The sequence below is a fragment of the Uloborus diversus genome, chromosome 4 (assembly GCF_026930045.1).
Source record: "Uloborus diversus isolate 005 chromosome 4, Udiv.v.3.1, whole genome shotgun sequence".
NCBI lineage: Eukaryota > Metazoa > Arthropoda > Arachnida > Araneae > Uloboridae > Uloborus > Uloborus diversus.
This window is the reverse complement of record NC_072734.1, coordinates 21,685,459-21,707,155: the sequence shown is the minus strand read 5'-3', so window position 1 is coordinate 21,707,155 and position 21,697 is coordinate 21,685,459. Positions and strand designations below refer to the sequence as shown.

At 32.8% G+C, this 21,697-nt stretch overlaps 1 protein-coding gene across 1 annotated transcript in view; it reads left to right on the top strand.

The window, feature by feature from the left end:
• Positions 1-2,704: 2,704 nt before the first annotated feature.
• LOC129219936 (cell adhesion molecule Dscam2-like) overlaps positions 2,705-21,697 on the top strand; it is a 77,650-nt gene continuing 58,657 nt past the window's right edge. Inside the window, exons 1-2 of the mRNA XM_054854252.1 lie at positions 2,705-2,741; positions 4,104-4,406. Coding sequence (XP_054710227.1) covers positions 2,705-2,741; positions 4,104-4,406 — 340 coding nt within the window. The remainder of the gene's footprint in view (positions 2,742-4,103; positions 4,407-21,697) is intronic.

Genomic DNA, 21,697 nt, shown 5'->3' with positions numbered 1-21,697 from the left:
TTGTGCTTTTAAAAAGCTTTAAAGAAACATCTTACTTAGTACTAGCAAAACAGTGGGGAAAAGATTGCTGGTGAATTCCAGGAAAAAGGAGACATGACACTTGAATTTTAAAAATTAATATTCTGCAACTTGCCATATACCATTCTCTTCAGATATAAATGAATTTCTCGAATCTTAACCTGTTTTTTTCCAAATAGTTTGACGATTTTCAGAAAATCAAGTGCAAAATCAAGTTTTCTCTTTATGTTTTTACAGAGCAAAAAATCTCTGTTTTGTTACACACTGTAATTTGAAAAAAACTTATTATCTCAGCAAATAATATTTAGGTTAACTTTTATCTTTTGAATGTCTAGTTAAACTTTTTAGTAAGTAATTTCAAATTTCTTTTATTTCAACCCTGAAATAGGTCCATTACCGAAGTGACAATATGATGTCCTTCCGTTACCGAAACACTACAACTCAATTAGTTCACTAAGAACCTATGGGGTATATAAACTTTTTTATGCAAAGCCGAATTTTGTCCCTTCTCAAGGAGGTATAGTTAAAATTTTAATAGATGTTTAATTTATATGGTGTTTAATAATAACGGAAGGACAAACAAATACGGTAACGGAAGGACATTTATCTATAAGCTGATACAGGGTAATATTTAAGAATGCTAGCAGAAGACAAACTATTGCTTAAAGTTAGTAGTCATATTTAAAACATATATAATATTTGAACACAAATTATAAGTGCTTTTATTTAAAAAAAACTTTTATTTAAATTAAAAAAAAATGTTTTGTGATTTTATTTCTCCTATTGTATGTGATGAAAATCATGAAAACTTCACTTAAAGATTTCTTAGCATGCGAAAATCATTTTCATATGACATGTTTGTGATATGACAAGCCCATTCGAGCAGAATCATCTGCTTACAAACTCGAAATTTATATTGGAACAATACAATATTGAAGATACAATACAATACTTTCAGATTTGTTGCCACACTGTAAAAACGATTCAGAAACGTTCCTGGAAAATAATAGGCAGCTGATGTGCCCAATTTCAACCAGTAACATATCTTACAAAAACCAGGAACGTTTTCTGATAAAAATGAGTAACCATCCTGAAGTACTGGGAAATCTCCCTTGTTAAAGCCGGTCGTGAACCTTCTACAAAAATTTAATATATTTACGTATTTGATTAGAACCTTCCTGGTTTACCAAGAAAGCTCCAGAAGCATTAGCGCAACCATGGCCAAAGCTACGCGAATAATTGCAAGCAAAAACCAAACATAATCCTTGCCTGCAATTCCTGCTTCGCAAAGCTGCAGCTATCCAGTGATTTATTTGCTCCCATTGGGAGCTTAGTCAATACAGACGAGCCGTAATTAATCTAATACTGGTACACTTAATAAACACCCTCATTCAACCTTTAAACTGGTAGCAAAAACTATTTTTCACACCAGTAAAAAGTCTGCATTCGTGCATCTTTTAGCAATTCAGGAAACTTTCTTTCGAAGATACTTGATTTTGCGGGGAAATAAGTGAAAACCTCTGAAATCCCGGAACGTTCCACGGAAATAACCAGTAAAGGTTCGGAATTTTTTTACAATGCACAAGTCACAGGAAAGGACTGTTGTGAGCACTGTTTTAACTGTTAAACGTACTACGTAGAGATCAGTAAATTCAAAGATCAACTTTCACAAAGATGGAGTAATATTTATTCTCATCCTGACACACAAAATATGCACCATTTGAACATTGTAACAAGTTATGTCATTGCACTGTAAAAACGATTCAGAAACGTTCCTGGAAAATAATGGGCAGCTGATGTGCCCAATTTCTGCTAGTAACATATCTTGAAAAGGCCAGGAAAGTTTTCCGCTAATATTCAGTAACCTTCCTGAAATTATCCTGGAAGCTTCCTCAAAAACTCAGAAATCTTCCCGGCTTGGCACCTTCCTGATTTATCTAGAAAGTTCCAAAATCAGTATTGGAAACATGGCCGAAGCTGAGACAGAAGTGTAAGAGAGTATCAAGAGTTTATACTCTCCTGCAATTCTAACAAAGCTACGCAGTCCATGGACTTATTCGCTCCCTTTGGGAGCTTAATCAGTCTGGACGTGCCGTAATTGAAATGAAGCCGATACACTTTATAAATACATTCAGTTAATCTATAAACTGGGAGCTAAAAATGTTTTTCATAACGATAAGAAGTCTGCATTCGTGTAACTTGTAGCAATTCAGAAAACGTTTTGACAAAGATCCTTGACTTTTCCAGGAAGTGGATAAAAACCGTTGAAATCCTGCAACGTTGCTCGGAAATATTCAGTAACGTTTCGGAATTTTTTTACAGTGTGAATATAATAACTACTTCAATAAATCTACTTTAACAAATCGAAGGAGTTTTCACTTCAAAGTCAAAAGATTGAGGACAGTTATAAATAATGTTAAAAATGAAGATACAGCTGAATGAAAAGCACCAAATCATAAAGAATATCCCAAATGGACAAGTTTTGTTAGTTGGATGGAAGGGAAAGAAACTAACAAAGAGCAATATTGGACATTTACTTCATATGGAAGATAAAGAAATAGAAATAGCTTGTTTGAGAATGCATAATAATGTGAGAATGATCTTCGTATTTCTTGAGGAAAAAGATAAATGTTCTATGGATTCTGATAAAATTATTAAGTATTTAAAGAATTCAGAATTGTAACAGATGGCTCAGGCATTAGATATCATTATTTCAGAATGCTGTATTAGCTGAATAAATGTTTTTTTAATGAAATTTACCAAGTTTAATTGCTTTGGACTTCTTTTCCTTCCGTTACTGTGCTTCCGTTACCCTTAACAAATACATAATTTATATGCTTAAAATAATTATTTTTTTAAACAAGAGGTGAAATTGTAAGGGTTGTACGCTCCCGTATGTGCTCTATTTTTTTTTTTTATACACTTTTCCCTTTTATAGTTTAGCTGAACTTTTGGGGAGAACATGATAGCGTGAAAATCATGTCGCAAAAATGTCCTTCCGTTACCGTTTTTCAAATTTGAATTAAAAAAAAGTTACTAACGAAAAATTCTTGGCTTTGGCATTTTTAGCCACTTTGTTGTGATGTGTATAAAAGTCTATGCATCAGTTTTTGAAAAAATATGTATTTTGACATGCTCACAGACAGAAATCCATCGATTTTTTTTTTGTAAAAACCGTCCTTCCGTTACAGCTAGAATTCACCTGCTATTGACTAGTTTCCATAAAATATAGTTATTTTTTACGAAAATTATGTTGAATTTTCAAAAAAGTGGCAAAGCATTGGAAAGGAATGCGCTGAAAAATTATTATTTATTAAGAAATTCTATATATTTTTTTGTTATTTCAAAATTTTCCAAGCCATATCTTAGTGTTAGCAACAGATTTAGAAATAATTGCTATCTAATTACTTTTAAAGATAATTAATAAATAAATAAACACAGCTAAAATAAAATAAATAAAATATCAATAATAACCGTTATTTATTATGAAATTTGACGTTGTGTTTTTATAAGTTTTAGAAAGATATCTTACTTAATGCTAGCAAGAGATTAGAAAAGAGTTGCTATCCAATTACTTTTTAGAACAAAAAAATAAAAAAAGAAAGAAAGAAACAGAAAAATATCGATTACGAAATTCTGCAATATGATTTTAAATGTTTTACGAAAATGCTTCTCTTAGTGTTATCAACACATTGAAAATAAATGAAATAAACATTTAAAAAAAAATATTTTGAAGAGTTTATGACATGCATTGTTTTATGCTTCGTAAGGATTAATAATGTGACACGCAACCTTAAAATATGAATTTATCAACAAGATATTATGAAAATGTAAATTTAGAACATCAGTTGAAGATACCTGTATGGAGCTTTTATTAATTATTTCCGAGAATGATAAAATAGCACTATCTGAATAGACAATTACTTGTAACTTGGTCCCATAAAGTTGCAGACTCTCATTGCCGAGTAATTTTTCAGTGAAATCACCAAATGTGCATGTAATTTTCTAGATAATTTTGAAATTCTGCTGAAAGTAATCTCTTTAAAAACTTGCTAATTTCAAATTTTCAATTGCTTCTCTTTCAGTGCCACCCAAATTGATCCCTCTTCCCCGCAGTGCGCAGTTGCGGAAGGGGGAGCGCTACCACGTGACTTGCAGCACGAGCGATGGCTCTCCGCCCCTCACCTTCAGCTGGTCTAAAGATGGAGAGGGAATAGAAGCTCGAGAGCAACCCCCGGACCCCACCGAAATCGCCATCAGAAAGTTGGACGACTTTTCCTCTTCTTTGGTGGTGGAAGATGTTCAGGAACAGCACAGTGGCAATTACAGTTGCACGGTCGCCAACGCAGCAGGCAGAGACACTGGAACCACCAGCCTCCAAGTCCTGTGTAAGTACACATAGAAACAACCTATGGAATGGGGTCGTTTCCAAAATTTTAAAAGTATTTTTTTCTAAAAGAGCATGCTTAAAAACATAGGATCTGATCATTTTTGAAATAATTTGTTTAAGTTTAATATTAAAAAAAAAATTACTTAAATCGGTACGCTTTCATTGTTTACGCTTCTGTCGTGTGACATCACAAATGATGAAATGCCATTCAGTGTTGCCAATCACAGCGCAAAATATTTAATTCGCATGTTTATTCACGTGTATTGGCAACGATATAGTTGATAGCAAGCGTAGAGCGCAATATTTAATTCGCTTCTTGATTATCATAACGTGTAAACGTGGTAGAAAGATGCGCCAAATTGCATCATTTGTGACGTCATAAAGACCACCCCTTGTTTTCAAAATCGGACATTAAAAAAAATTTATTAAAAAAAAACTGTTGGGAAAATGTAAGTACAGTCGAAACTCCATACATCGAACTTCCACATATCGAAATTTTCTATATATCGAAATCCCAGCAAATTTCTTTGTCCATTACACAGAAAAATTGTTTATATGTATCGAAAAGATCTCTATATATCGAATTTTTTTTCGAGACATTCGTAGATTTTTTTTACCTCCTTAGACTGTTTGTCTCATGAAAAATAAAGGTTAGGGGAGAAAATTATGTTCACTAAAGGTTGCTACGAAACTCATAAGGAATCTGGGGTTAAGAAGCGTGTAGATAGGTCGTTGTTTCGTTTTAGAGTTCTTAAATTCCCTCAAGTTTATTTCAAATATCTTAGTTGTAACCAGTAACATTGTAAAATCAGTTTCAAGTCGTCCCCTTTTGTCTGTTGATTATCGTTCCTAGTCGTTTTAGCTGCAGTAAAAATCATTCAAGTTAAGTAGATTAATTTTTTACTTTTCTCTCGATTTGTCAAAACGAAAATCCCCTAATGTTGCGGTTCAAGTTGAATTGCCGAAGGATGAAGATGTATGAAGGCGCAAAAATATGATTTCTGTTATCTTTTTAATTATTAACTTTCATTTAATCTGGTGCTTGTATAAATTCGAAGTTAGGTTTCATACACGAAAATTAGCCTTAATTTTAATGTTTTAGGAGATTTTTAGGATAAAATAAGATTGTTTCTATACATCGAAATTTCTATGCATCAATTTTTTTTCCTGGCAATTTGCTACTTCGATATATTGAGGTCCGACTGTATTTTCTGGGTCCATGTATTTTTCTTACTCCTTCTATCCATTTCAGTGACTAAAAGTAGTACTTCTGACTGAAAGAAACCACCCCATTGGAAAATTCTTTCTTGCATCATGAAGTATGTAAATAAGTAGCTTATCTACATATATTTGCAGTTTGGATAAACCACTTTATTGATTGCATGCAATATAACAGACAGCCCGATTATCTCATCCTGAGACTGCAGTTTCGTTCTTATTAGCACTCATCAGTCAGGAATGCTGAATAACCGAGCTGGAGGCAGATGCCATCTCGTTGAAGTTGAGCGTGCCAACAAACAACACTGTATCTACCAGTTTATTGACACTCTCAACTTCAATGAGATGATGACATCTGCCTCTGGCTCGGTTATTCACTATTCCTAACTGAGGAGTTCTAATAAGAACGAAACTGCAGTCTTAGGATGTGATAACTGGGCTGTCTTGATATTGCATGTAGTATTGTCTTAGCCCTGGCTTGTGGAGGTAACTTACTGCTAAAAACAATTGGTTAATTGTCTCTTGTGCACATGAGGTATTTATAAAAGTATCTTAAGCACCTGGAAGCACCACCTGCTTCCAAGTGCTTACTAAGTAAGCAAAGAAACTAACTACTACATGGAAATTGATTAATTCTTTCTTTCATCATGAAGTATTTAAAAAATGTCTTTTTTTTACGTACCTTATGCACTTAGATAAACCGCATGGTGAGTTCTATCTTGCATCATGACGTATTTTGAAAAGTATCTTATGCACTTGGAAGCCCCACCAGCTTCCAAGTGCTGCTTAAGTAGACTGAGAAACTATCTGTTGAGTTAAATTAACCTCTCTCGCGTCATGGGTCTGCATTTCGGAATGCAGTCCACAGATAAAAGTTCCTTCTTTCACCTTTAAAATAAGACGTGTTTGATCTTCTTACTAATTTAAATAAATTTACTAGAGCTTTTTGAAAAAGGACCGAAAATGTCGAGTTTTACTCATCCACGAAGCAAAAAAATAGCTATATTTCAGGAATAAAAATTTCCAGAAAAATTAATAACAGTTTGGGGGTACAGAATATTGGTACATATGATCTATCAAATTTCATCAAAATCAAAATTGGTGCGGCACGAAAATTTCTGAAAACTGATTGATTTTATATGGAATGACCCCTTATGCACCTGTAAGCCCTCCCAGCTTCTAAGTGCTCTATAAATAGGCAGAGAAACTACATGTTGAATTGATTAACCCTCCCTTGCATTATGAGGTATTTTGAAAAGTATCTTTTTCATTTTTCTTATACATTTTGAGTCGCCACCAGCCTTCACGTGCTCTGTAAGCAGGCAAAGAAACTGCGTGTAATTGGTTAATTATCTCTTGAATCATGAGGTATTTTGAAAAATACCGTATTAAGAGAATGAGTTCTAATACGTTTTCAATCCGAGTCATTCCTGAATGCTGTTTCGAGTAAAAACATTTTACCGGAATTTGAGAGGCTGTCTTTAAAAAAATCCTCCGGTGACTTTGCATGAATACAATTAAGAAAATTGAATATATTTTTTAATTAATTTTTTAGCATTGAATTACTGAAAAGTAACATTAATCCGGGCTCAAGAAGTTGTAACTTATCCTCGGATTATATTTGTTGACTGAGGATTGTTGTATGTTTACATTTTTTTATGAGTTGTCGAAGGTCAGCCTTATTGATATTATTAGCAGTTTCATTTAGTCTTTAATCTTTTCCACATTTTTTGGCTTTCAGCAATAGTGAACTTTGAGTCCTTTATATATTTTTAGAAATTTTAAGCAGAATATTACTTTAAAATTATTATTATGTATTTATTACGCATCACTAGATGGCAGCATCAAGTGCCGTAATTCCATCGTGCGAGAAAAAAAACGTTATTTGACCTCGATTATTCGATTTTGCATACGCAACCATGTTTCTGAAAGCTAGTTTCAAGCCAGTTGCCTTTTTTTTCTCCAGATACAAGGGTGCTCCATTAAGTATATCACCCTCTGAGGGACGAAGGGAAGTGGCGGTGGGGGGGGGGGGGGGTTCAGGATATTGTGACACAATAGGAAAGTAATAAAAAGTATAACGCATCCCACATTTTTGTTCAAATCAATCCATTTTAAATAAGCAGATTAAATATTTTTTACTTATTCTATTCTTTTCTTTTTTTTCATATTTTCCCCGTTTTACATGTTGGTGTTGTCGTGTGCCAGCTAGGCTGGCAATTTGGGGTGCGCTGCTTCACTTTTCCAACTGTACCGTAATTTGGTGTGAAGTCCGACTTCCACAGTACACACTAGGTACCCGTTTATAGGGTAGGCAACCATTCACAGCATAACAACACATTCACACAAAGGAAGGACAAGGACAGGAAAGAGAGAGTACGTCCATGCCCGAGCCGGGATTCGAACCCGGACCTTCCTGTCGCAGCCAGACATCTCTGACCACCTGACAAGGCAGGCGGCCCAGTTTTACATGACGGTGGGAAATGCAGTTTTTTTCTGATGATTTTATTTTGTATTTTCACTGTATTTTTAAGGACAGTTCTTACGATTCACTAGCGCAGCCAGAACTAATTCACAAACGCCGTAATAATTAACGAGCCAAAATTTCCTCCTGGGGATGGGGGCAGGGGCGTGCTTAGAGTTTTAGCAGCCCTGTGCGAAATTTGTTTTAATAGTCGATAAAAAATCATTTTTGTTATTTATTTATTCTCTCCCAAAACATAACCCGCTATAGTGTGTCACCCAGCTGTATAAGTTAGTTCGAGATTTTTATAAGTAATTACAAAATTAATGCGAAAAAATATGACACGAAATATGGTTGCAAAGAAAATTTGAATCTGAAAGAGATGTAATTGATGGAAATAAAGACTAGTATCCAAATTGCGAAATTTTCATCCGGGGGGGGGGGGAGGTATGAAATACAAAATTGAAATCTGATATCATAACAACGTTCGGAAAAAGAATGAAAAATTTTGATCTTTTTCTGCCTTTTCACTTTTTTTTACTACTAGCAAATATAGATTCATTTCACGTCAAGTGACCTGGGGGTCCCCGTTTGACCATTTCCGATTTGGATGAAATTTTATAGTGGAGTAGAGATGCTTTTCAAACTAATGCAAATTTTCAGCTTCCTAGATCCAAATCCTGAGGATCTAGGATCTCCGAAAAATGTGATCCAAAATGGTGGATTAACTTTTTCTGCCAAACTGCCAAGTTTAGACTAAGTTTACAGAAAATTTCATCACACTGGAAGCCTGAAATTTTCGGCGCTTAAAGTACAATTAGCTGTTAATACATTCAAGTATTTTTGGAAATTTGAGACTGTTAAATTTTTATAGCGCGCGTGTAAACTCGTGAAAAAGCGCAGCGGGGACATTTTTTCCTGGATTTTACGTTGTGATAAAATCTGAACAAAAATAATTCAAAGGCTCGTACTTCGTGATTACATTGTAAAAATACTTGTTTTTAATGGGTTACAGTTTCAGAGCTTAAATATATATTATCTAAAAGATATTGTCCTCCAAAGTAGCTATCAAAACCATTTAAGTAAAAAATAGCTCAATTTCAAAGCGCTGTAGCTCAAGTTTGTCACCTCGCATCTTCTTTTCGTTAATACAATAAAATTGCTCTAATGCGGACACTATCAGGACAAATTTTTTTGTCCGCAATAGAGGGTATCCACAGGACAGGGGTTTAACAATGCTATTTGTCTTGGAATTGGAGAATTCAAAATTGCGCGCATAAGAGGGGTGTCCGTTAGGAGTGGTTTTAATGTACCGTTAGAAAAAAAAGATTTTTTTCTTTTGCAGAGCGTAAATATTGATTTTTTAAAAGATATTGGCATCTAAAGTGGCTGTCAAAATCGTTCACATGAAAAATAGCCTTTTAATACGCTGTAGCTCAAGTTTGTCCCATTGCATATTCTTTTCGTTGGTGCCATTAGAAAGAAGATATTTTTTTCACAATACTTTAGCGAACCCTTAACTTCAAAATATTTTAGCGGCCCTGTGCGGCCGCACAGTTTGCCACCCCCAAAGCATGGCCCTGGGTGGAGGGTAGTATCAGAATGGTCACAGCAGCCTATTATATTTATATATGTATAGATATTAATATATTACGATACTAGAATTAGTAACTTAACTTGAAAGCGCATCAAAGCATCCGAGGTAGAGCAACTAACCCCCCTCCCGATAGAATTCATTATCTTAAAAACTGAATTGTTGTAGCTAAACCCTTCATTTTGATTCTTTTATGTTCCCCCCCCTCCCCCCCCAAAAAAAACAGAAGTTTAAATTTTTTGTCAAGTTGACGAGAAAGCTTTTCTAGTTCATAATAAAACTCAATGATGAATCATTTTATTTTAACAACAATGGAGTAATAAGATTTTATAAACCTCATGCGTACAAAAACATTATATCTACACGCACATTTCATTCAAGTGAAGGAGAGAAAACTTCCGGACAAGTTTATCTTAGTTGCAAAAAACTTCTCGAAGCTAACCAAAATAACTTTTTACCGCTTTTATAAAAGTCTTCATTATTAATATTTCTTTTTTTTTTCAATATCAACGCTATGTTCACGACAGGTGTGCGCGCTAGTGGTACTGTTCAAGGGTGGATTCTGTTTCTAGTTTTGGAAGGGGCAATTATTAAAGCATGAGCACAAAAATTGAGAAACGGAATTATAAGTGCATATTCGGACTCAAAGAGGTTCTAACTAAAATTGCTTAAAACTCCCGAAAAACAGTTTCATGCTATCTTTAGGTACTTTAAGTATGAAAGGGGATATGATCATAACCCGCCCCCTTGAATCTGCACCGCTGTACCCCCAGTAACCACCAAAAAAAAAAGAGAGACGCGTTTCGTAAACTAACATCAATTTCTTCTTCTTACACATAATTTCCTTCTACAATTCGTATTTACTGATTTTTTTAAAGACGGTCAAAAATGTTAAATCGTTGTTTTTGAAGATGTTTGAACAGCTTATTGCTAAAAATATGCCTTAAAAATAGGAATTTTGAGATTAGAGTACAGCAGTACGTTTTTTAATGTTGAATTGCTCGAAAAAACACGGCACTTTTCTAAGGACTGGGACCAGTTTGGAATTGCACTGTTAGCCCAAACCAAACGGTAGCCCTTAACTCCGAACGGAATGTATCTCAGTTTTGAAAAATCGAATCTTTTTTGAAAATTTTGAGTGAAATCAAAAACTATTTACCACAGTATGTTGAGGACAGATAAGTTGTCTGAATTCGGTATACTGATAAAACGTGATTACTTTTGTTTTCGTATTTCGTACAATTTCAAAACATTTGTTCTCCCTAATCGGTCATTAGCTTATCTACTTATCAATTACATATACAAGTTGAAGTGACTTTTTTCCTTACGTGCAATATTTGCTCGCTCTGCTTGTAAGAGAACTTCTTAAGTTGTATTTTATTTCCAACTGCGATCAAAGCTGTTTTTGTAACGTATTAGTATTTCAGAAAAGTTAAAAATTACGGTCGCAAATTTATACCTTACCGTTAAAGTAAGAAATCCATTATTTTGGTAAAACATCTAGGTATTATATGAATTAACTTGGCAATTCAGTTAAAATATATAAAGTTATTGAATTGTACGATGTGAATGTACAATAAATAAATAAATAAATAAATAAATAAATATAAAAGATAAGACAAAAGAGCTGCGTGAGGTTGAATTTAAGTGCTTGCCCATTTTACAATAATTTTTCTGTTCTCAGTTTTCTTTACCTTTAAAATCAATTATTCAAATAATTATTTATTTTTAGTTTTTAATTCAAAATTTGCACAAACATTGGATTTTTACTTATATTAAAGTGCTTTAGGTCACCGGAAAAAAAATCACATTGAAAACATTTTGCATGTGTGATTAATATTTTCAAAAAACAACTTTTGGCGATTATTTTTTTTTAATTTCGATTTTTCGCTCCACCCTAATACGTTAGTCCAGTTCCAGTTATATATACACGAATAACTAGACAAAAATTTTCTACCCTTTTTTCAAATAAAGGAAGAGTGCTGTACCTTGGGACAGTTTTCATGTTTTAATTTTTAACGTCTTTTTTTTTTTTTGAATCTAAAATCTAAAAGTCACATCAAAATACCCCAACGTATTTCTCTGCATTTATACATATATATATATATATATATATATATATTTAAACAAACGAAAAATTAATATAGACGAGGCGCAAAACGGCAGCACTTAAAACTATATCAAATATTTAGGATTTAAAAATTGTGATAACATGTAGGTATGCAAACGACAAAATGAACAACATTATTAAAAATGAACAAAAACAAGAACAACAATATAAGCAATTGATCTGCTTCTTCGTCAGTGGGTGGGAGCAGCATACCCTAACCGAGCCTCACAGGGTTTCGGAACGCGTCGCCAGTCAGCAAGTAAACCATATAATATACATAATCAAACAACGTTTGCAAAAGATACAAAAATTCATTAATTCATTAGCGTATATTGCAAATTGCAGCTAATAAATGTTCTAAAGAACAGCCAGATATACATTTTTCTTAAAACCACAATTTATAAAAAGGACAAAATGGAATTATCGTAAATATGGCATCAATGTTTAAAGGCAACTTGCTGAATCGGAACGTCCCCACCCATACCTGCAAGGCAAAAGGAGGGTAACATTACTTCATATAAAAAGACTTAAAAAAGACTTAAAAAACTCACAGCCCCCACGAAAAATCTTATTCAAATTCATCCAATGAAACTTATTCGGATAAACTCAAGTCGTTCCGTAATCCAAAATCAGTACTCTTCAGTCCAGTCTGCACGGCACACAAATTCCAAAATCAAACTGGAAGCGTTCCACGTGGGACTGGAGCAAGCAGTTATCATCACGGTTATTTTGCATAACCGTGCATCCAAGTGTTTAGGAGTAATACTGCCGCTACTTCTGAAAAAATTGACTGTAATACCGAATGAACTTTAAAGGGAAATTGTTATTGTAAAAAAGATTAGCAAAGAAACGGAACATTTGCTTACTGTAATTTTCATTATTATTACAAATTTTACTGAACCTGTTTAATTGTCCGATGATGATGTTGATAAAAACGCGCTTATGTAAATTGCTATGCCAGTAAGGCATAGAAAGAGTATTGAAATTGAAATTATTCCGTTTGTCGTATAAATCTAAATTTAGAACATTGTTTTCATTTTTTATATTAATATCCAAAAAGTTAATGTTGTTATCGTCTTTATTTGCACAATTAAGGTATAAACAATCAGGATAAACGTTTTTGTGTTCGTTAGTAAAATCAGAATTTAAAACCAAAATGTCATCTATATAACGAAAAATTTTCAGGCTCTTATTGGATTTGATAACATAATTATATTCATAAAAAAATAGAAAAAGGTTTGCAGCTGTACTAGAATAGTTAGTACCCATGCCAATGCCGTGGGTTTGCCTGTAGATTGTGCTATGAAAATGAATAAAATTTTTGTTGAAACAAAAGTTACAGAGATTTAAAAAAAGATCTCTGTTAATTCCGAGTTCCTCATCGAAAGAAAATAAATCGAAAATATCTTTGATGTTATTATAAAGTAATTCGATGGGAATGTTGTTGAAAAGATTCTCAAAATCAAACGTTTGAATAGATACAGGTGTGCAACCAGATTTAAGTCCGTCGATAATTTCATAACTATTATCAACAGACCAAAAATAGCTAGTATACTAGCTATTTTTTCATGGTAATTGTTTAAATTATGAATGATGAATAATGAAACATAAATTATGAATTTATCTAACATTAAATTTGTTTAAAAGACTACATCAGATTAGAACATTTTTCCATGTTCCTAAACATATCTTTATTATTCAGAATTATGGATATATTGCACCTTGGGACATCTTCTTAGGTACAATATATTGGGCTGTTCCGAGGTACAATCACCACATGGTTTAAGAAAAACCAAAATGATGTTCACTCTAGATGCACTATCATTATTTTCTCATAACCAAAATATTTAAAGCACTTCTCTTTTATAACAAAATAAAATTCAGTTTATTAGTTTAACAAATACAAAGACAGAAAATGAAATAAAAATACTGAAACTATTTACCTTGAAATCATAAAATTTTCTTTCTCTCACAAAATCATCGATTTAACTCTTTGAATACTAATTGTTTCTATGGCACTATTTATTGGTGAAGGTTACTATTAAAGATTACAAAAAATATAGTTGCTAAAAATAGATTCTTAGAAATTTGCAGTGTCCCAAGATACAACACTCTCCCCTACCTGTTGTGATTTTCTCAATGGTTTATTTTATTATTGTTACAATTGCAATATAATTATCTATTTTTATATTTAAATAATATTGTTATAAAGTGACAATAAAGTTTTTGTAAAAAGAAAAAGAAAAAAAAATCATCGGCCCATGTCGAACATCGAGCTTTTATAAAATAAATTTTCTGTCTACTGTGTTTCATTAAAGGAAAAAAAAATAAGCACCAAACACATTAATTTCCACGATACATCGAATCGACTATATTCTGCTTCATTTTCTTTCAAAATATACAGCATCTTCAGGCATCATGATTATGTCTAGCCGTCTAGCAGTTTCAGGCAATAATTTTATTTTCATATTAGTATGATATAGCCGTATGAGAGATGATCTGGTTCGCTTGACTTATGTCATTCACCGACCGGTAAAAACACAAGTTTGTTTCCCGGATATAAGGTCGAGACTTTTAGGTTATATGTATGACAAATTGACAGGATTCCAAAAAAAGGATATCGTATTCCATGTGAATGTCTTTTTTTTTCTTTTTTCTTTTAAGCAAAATCTGAAAATTTTTTACTGACATCAATTGAGTGTTTAAAAAGATGTTAGTTGTAGAGGAAAAACATTGAGATTGAATTAGTTCTCAAAAATCATCTAAACTTTTCTTTCAGCTGGCTTTTCTATTTCAACTAAAGTCGATTGCCCAAAAGCTGACACCCAAAAACAGTTTCTAAAGCCAATATCTTAAAATAAAATAAATACTTAAAGCATTACCATTTTTAAAAACAATTTGGAATGAGTTTTTCTTTCTTCTTAAGATATAAAAATTCAGTTTTAAATTAGTTCCTTTTTATAGAGAAGCTGTAACAATGATCCTGTTAAAGAAAATTAGCTTAAAATATTCAACTAATGCTATTTCTCCATGATACGAAAAAGATGAATTGATTAAAGTTAAGCACAGTTTTGAAATAAATTTACATTTTTATACCTTGCCCCTGAAGATTTTATTTCTTACCGTACCTTCAACTACATAATATAACTTCTGAAAGTCACATCAGATGTAATCACATTAAAGGGTCATCAACAAATGATGTCATGCTTGGAAGGCGGAGGGGAGTTCATGATATTGTGAGTTTTTAACAAGGGGGAAGGAGGGGGGTAGCAAAAAGCGTAACATCACGCATTTTTTAAAAACAAAGTATGCTTGTGAAAAAGAGCATTATGTTTGAACAAAAGTGGTAGAGAGTTAAATATGTTAAAAAATGGAACATATTTATTGCAAAACAATAAGTAAGGGGACTGCAACTTAGACGACTGACTTTTTTCCCTTTGTGAAAATTAAAGCACATTAAATACCATCTCTCGTAGTATGCATTTTTTGCTTTCTTCACTGCAATAAAATAAAATTCTTTTAATACTGCTGCTGACAATTTTTTCCCCTTATTTTTATTTATTTATATAAAAGTATTGCACACTACAGAAAAAAATACACTTGCAGTAGCAAAACACATAAAAATAGCTATTAAAACAAATTATGCATTTAAAATGTTAAAACATCTAGACTTAAAAGTATAAAATGGCTTGTTCAATATAGCTTAATAGCGGCAATAAATGTCAAATAGTTTGTGAAATTTGAAAAGATAAAAATTATCAACATGTTTAAATTTTGTTAAAATATTTTTACACGTAAGCTATTTTTTATTTCATTTTATTTATTTTTTCATTTTTCGCAAGCATATTATCGATATTTAGGGAATTTGAGTTATCTTCTTCATAAGAAACGCTAAAATTATAGTGGAAACCCTCACATACTCATTAAGCATTTTTGAAATCGCTATAAAATGGGTGCGAGCAAATCCGTGTGTTTGCATGTGTGTTTGAGTCAAAGCAAACTTTAGATTAAAGTCCCACTCACAAAGGATTGAGTCACTATATGAAGTAACTCAAAAATATCCGGACCAAGAAGGACGTTTTTGAAATGAGAATTTGATCTTTCCTTACTTTTTGATAAGGCCTGTGAAGAAAGTGTGAAATGTTTGCTTTTGATTAAATTCCTAGGATGATTTTAATTGAACTTTATTCAACTCGAAAATTGATTTTAAGTTAGAATTATTTTATTTCTCGGGCTCAAAAAGTTGCATTACCGTTAATAAAATAACTCATTTTTTATTGCAACTTTCACGTAATCCAAAGGGGAAATATGACCTGGTTAATAATGCATTTTAATGGTTTTATGATAATTTTTTCTTAATTCTGGTAGGATTTTTTCTTCACCTTTAGATCAATATCTGCAATTAAACTATGAAAATATTAACGGGGCAGTTGAAAATAGACGAATTGGGGATTCAGATTATTTTGTCATCAACATTTGTTTACGCTCCATTAATCGCTTTTTGCATGCATAGATAAAAGTAGTTCTTGACTTTTTGATTTACATTTTGCAGTTGTGTATTCTAAGAATTCGTATAAGTGTTAATAAACTAATTATCATCAACTATCACGGTCCTTTTTTTCTTTACTAAGTTAAGCATCATTTGTCTTTTGAAAACACAAATTAATTTTACTCTCTTAATATAAGCATTTTGATTAAAAATTTCCTTTCTCAAAAATTTGATGCAATCATTATGTTTTAAATGTTAGGTTTTTCAAAGAACCTTTTTCACTCTATCTATTATTATTTTTTCGTCCAAATTTTTCTGACACAAGTACTCTTCGGAGTTTTAAAATCTGAAATTAACACAGAAGTTTGACGATGAAGTGGAAACACAAGTTTAAGATATTAAAATCAGAAACAAAATTTTTGATGATTTTAAGTTTAAAAATTAAATTTCGTTTTAGCTGTCAAATTTTCGATTGATTTAATCCCACGACCCCTTTTTATTTGGTAACGAAAATTCTCACTCTTGAACAATGCGAAAGAACTAGAAACAACCATTGATTTTCAATAAATAGTTTAATAATTGGACTTTTATTAAACTAGACAAGTCAATTATTAGTTTCACTGTTTACAATAGCTGAACCCAATGCAAGGATTAGAGCCGAAATTATTTAGATTATTTTTACCTAATTTAAGATTACAAGTTAGCAACTAAACATGACTAAGTCATGGGAGCTATAGTAAAACCCTAATACTTAAATTTGAAACTGCTTTCATAAAACTTCTTGCTGCAATGGGGTTGTTTCCTTCAGTTAAAAGTACTACTTTTAGTCACTGAAATTGATACAATAAGAAAAAAAATAACATGGACCCAGAAAAAACTTTCATTTTCCAAACAGTTAAACAGTTAACAGTCTTCTTTATCTTCTTTATCTTTATTTTTACTAATAATAAAGCTGAAAGTCTCTCTGTCTGTCAGGATCTCTGTCCGGATCTCTGTGACGCGCATAGCGCCTAGACCGTTCGGCCGATTTTCAGGAAATTTGGCACAAAGTTAGTTTGTAGCATGGGGGGGGGGGGGTGCACCTCGAAGCGATTTTTCGAATTCGATGTGGTTCTTTTTCTATTCCAATTTTAAGAAAAAATTATCATAAGATGGACGAGTAAATTACGAAATTATCATAACGTGGAACCGTAACATGGGCACAAGCCAAATGGCGAGATGCGAAATTATCATAACGTGGAACCGTAACATGGGTACAAGCTAATTGGCGAGAAAATTCTCCATACATTATTTGTAAATATACAGGCGAAACAAAAGACCTATTAATTTTCCTATTATGGGCAAAGCCGTGCGGGTACCACTAGTTTTTAATAAATTGTTTAAAATGTCCGATTTTTCAAACAAGGCGTGATCTTGATGACGTCACAAATGGGGCACTTTGCCGCATCTTTCTACGCATTTCCACGTTATGATAATCAAGAAGCGAATGAAATATTTTGCGCTCTACGCTTGCCAGCAACCATATCGTTGTCAATACACGTGAGTAAAGATGCGAATTAAATACTTTGCTCTGTGAATGGCAACACTAAATGGCATTTCATTATTTGTGATGTCAACGGCAGAAGCGTAAATAGTGAAAGCGCAAAGATTTAAGTAATTTTTTAAAAATATTAAACTAAAACAAATTATTTAAAAAATGGTCAGATCCTATGTTTTTAAGCATGCTATTTCAGAAAAAAATACTTTTAAAATTTTGGAAACGACCGCATTATCATAATTCTTTAAAAACTATTATTCTTATTTTAATGCAAATACATTTTTGTCTTTGGCTCAGAAATTAAAAAATATTTCATGTAGTTTTCCAAGTGCTTAATGTTCAAAATAGTGTGACAATGTTTCATGCAAAACTACTTCCTACGGTTGCAGTGATCGTGTTTAACTTACGTTTGATGGAATGTAGCAAAATTTCACTATGAAGATCTTTTATTACGAAAAATATTTACCCAACCAAGTAACCAAATATTAGTATTGCCAGCTTGCTTCATTGCGCTTCTGTACCGGGTCTTCGATTCTTCGTGGCCGAACAAATCCTAAAAACTGCTGCTTTTACTCATTGTCCTTTAAATTTTATGTCGTTTCAATAAAAAATATCCAAAAAGTGTGTGAATTGGCCACCCCACAGAAGTTGCCGTGCGGGGCAAGGGGCACAGCATGCTCCTTTTGGTCCGGCCCTGTTTTTTAAATAACTGGTCTTAAAAACTCACTCACTTCATCCAGAGACGGATGCAAGGGGAGGATCATGGGGGTCATGACGCCCCTCCCCTATACCGCCGGCAACATTATCCAACCACATTGTGTTCAAACACATTTTGAATAAAGTGTAAACGATTTCAGCTATCTTTTCAATTCAGCAATTATTTTTCGAAGTAAATATTTGAAATGCTACTTCTTTTCATTGCTTATTAGGTGACAACCAGGAAACTTCAGAAATTTTTTGTACCAAAATCGTAGGTCCGTACATGGAGCGGAGGGGTCTGCAACCCCCCCCCCCTAATAGTAACCTGTATCCGCCCCTTCCTGACTTCATCAAAAATAATTTGATGCTATACAAAATACATTTAACCTTTTTCGATGCAAACCCGATAGTAAGATTTGCGATATCGTTATCGTATCAGTATTCCCAAACCACGAAAAAGCCCACGGAAGGAAGTGACTAGTTGATGACTTAACTCGGGTTATGAAAATGATTCAGTGACCTTGGAATTCTCAACAAGAGCTTTCCAAGTCTTTGAGGAAACTGGTAAACGAGGACTTAAAATCCGATTACAAATTGTGATTTCACACGCAGCTGCCCTTCGTCAAACAGGGAAATGCTTGTTTGATAACAATGGCGGGAAAGTAGATTTTTTCCTGCCAGGAAAGTCATAAAATTGGATGCAGAGATAGCAAAGTCCTGACAGATACGGGAATAACATAAATAGATGACGGAATAACATAAATAAATTATGCTGCATTTTTAAGCTTCAGTGTTAGATATACAAGCTATAAAATACTGAATTTATATCCAACTACAGTTTTACATTTTTTTAGCCTTTAACTGGTGAAATGGAGTGCGTTACACCCTATGAGAGTTGGGATTTTGTGTTCAAACGTTTTGTAAGGTTTATACATATGACTTTATAAGTATATGTGTGTCACTTGCACTACTGATGCAGGTGTTGTAGCACAGAGTGTCATTAAAAAATCCTTGACACATTTTAAAAATTCATAGAAAAGCAACAAATTGTCGTATGAATTTGCGGTACGCACCATAATATTTCACTGGTTCAAGAATTATTGATTTCATCGTTAAAAAAGGAAAAGAATCAAAAGAAAATATTACAATTAAAAGCAATGTCTATTGAGGACTGTATCGTCACATTACAAATTTATTAGCCGTCATTGTAAATTTTACATTTTTTTTTCTTTTTCTTGTTTACGCTCTTTATTACGATATCATAAAAAACTTTTGAACCTGTGAGGTATTATGACGCGTACCGCATAATCATACGACAATTTGTTACTTTTCTATGAATTTTTAAAATATGCATAGGATTTTTCAGACATCCTGTATTCTTATACAAATAAATAATACGAAGATCTTGTAAGTTCTTAAATTTGCTAAATATTTGGAGCACACAAGAAATATAGTTGAACTCACTTTATACGATACCGTTTGATACGAAATCATGGTTAAAACAACCATTTTGTTCGGTAAGTTTGGTTTGCTATCTAATTACATTAAAAATTTCTCGTATAATACGTACATTAAATTCAAAGTCTCGGCTAAGACGAACAAAGATTTTTGACCTCTTTACTTAAAATGTTCCTGGTTGAATACTGTAATTTTATTTTTTAGAAATTATTCTTCTTTTTTTAGGTAGTAAAAGTTCCATTGTGTAAAGAGGAAAAAAAATGTTTTATATAGAAAATAAAGACCGTTCATTTGTTTACCTTTGGACATTTAAGTTACTCGGAGACAAAACCGTTCATCTTCCATTGTGAATAACAGCCTATTCCGCAATTGTCGATTACTATTTTCCTTTTCCATATTTTCCAAAAACATTCATTTATATGAAATAAATTATTTTTTCTGGATATAATAATAGTTAGATTATAATTTATGCATTTGTAGTAATGTCTTATAAATATAGGTATGCACCACTCATCACGGTTGTTATGAATAACGGCTAATACGAACAATTCGTGGGTTTTTGACATTTCGTATTAACAGAGTTCAACTGCATAATATTGGAGTTACATGCACCCCCACAGCACCACACGCACACACACACACACACACACTCACACACACACACAGAATTACAAGTAAAAAAAATCTCATCACCATTTAAGGGTTAAAGGTAAAGATATCAATCAGTTAGTCACTAGATATTTTGATAAGAATAACTTGGTAGGTATAGTAGTTAGTATAGTACCAAAAAAAAAAAAGATGATTAATGGTTATATTTAATTGCTGTTTAAAATTACAGTTGGCTCTCTGTTTAACGACGCTCTATTTAACGACTTTCTCTGTTTAAAGACGGCTTTTCACGGTCCCAAATGGTCCACTCTAGTTTTAAAAGCATTCTATTTAAGGATTATTTCTACTTAAGGGCGATTTTTTGCTGTCCCTTGAAAGTCTTTAAACAGAGAGCCTACTGTAATTTAAAGTTGAATTGCCTCTTTTTTTGGAAAAAAAAGGAATAATGGTAGGAAAGGACCCTGGGTTGTAGTGCTGTGTTAGAACCGACTCAATTGTTTTTAACCACTTAGTTAGGCATCCTTTTTTTTGCGAAAAAATAACACAAAAAGCGAACAAATAAAGAAATTAAAAAAAAAAAAAACGCCTTAGCAAGGAATCATCATAAGATGAAAGATGTATCATTTTGTGTGTTCATGCACTTTTTAAATCCATGGATTTCATTCATTCTTCGTGCTGTAACAATGATGCGATCGTAAGCTGACTAAAATAGACTTCATTAAATATGGGAAGAAGGTGTTACGATGATAATTATATTCTCCGTCTTTACGAACGTTTTGTAGGCGGTTCAAGGCCGACTCTCCTATTGTCTAAATTAAAGTGGGCTTTAGAGGTAAGATGACAATTAGAAAGATTCAGATCTCTTAAGATTGCGAGAAACAAAGACGCTTCAGAGAAAAGATTCGCCATTTTATCTTCTTTTTTTGTATAGCTGTTTTCACGAAGACGCTGTCTGAAATATAAAATGGCTCACCATACTAAATGATGGCTTCCAAATTTGGATTCATTATTTGCGTTTTATGTTAACCATTAGATTGTCGTTCTTCAAGTTTTTTCACCATGTTCTGATCCACAAGAATTGAAGTACTGACGTTGCTTCTATCTTTCACGT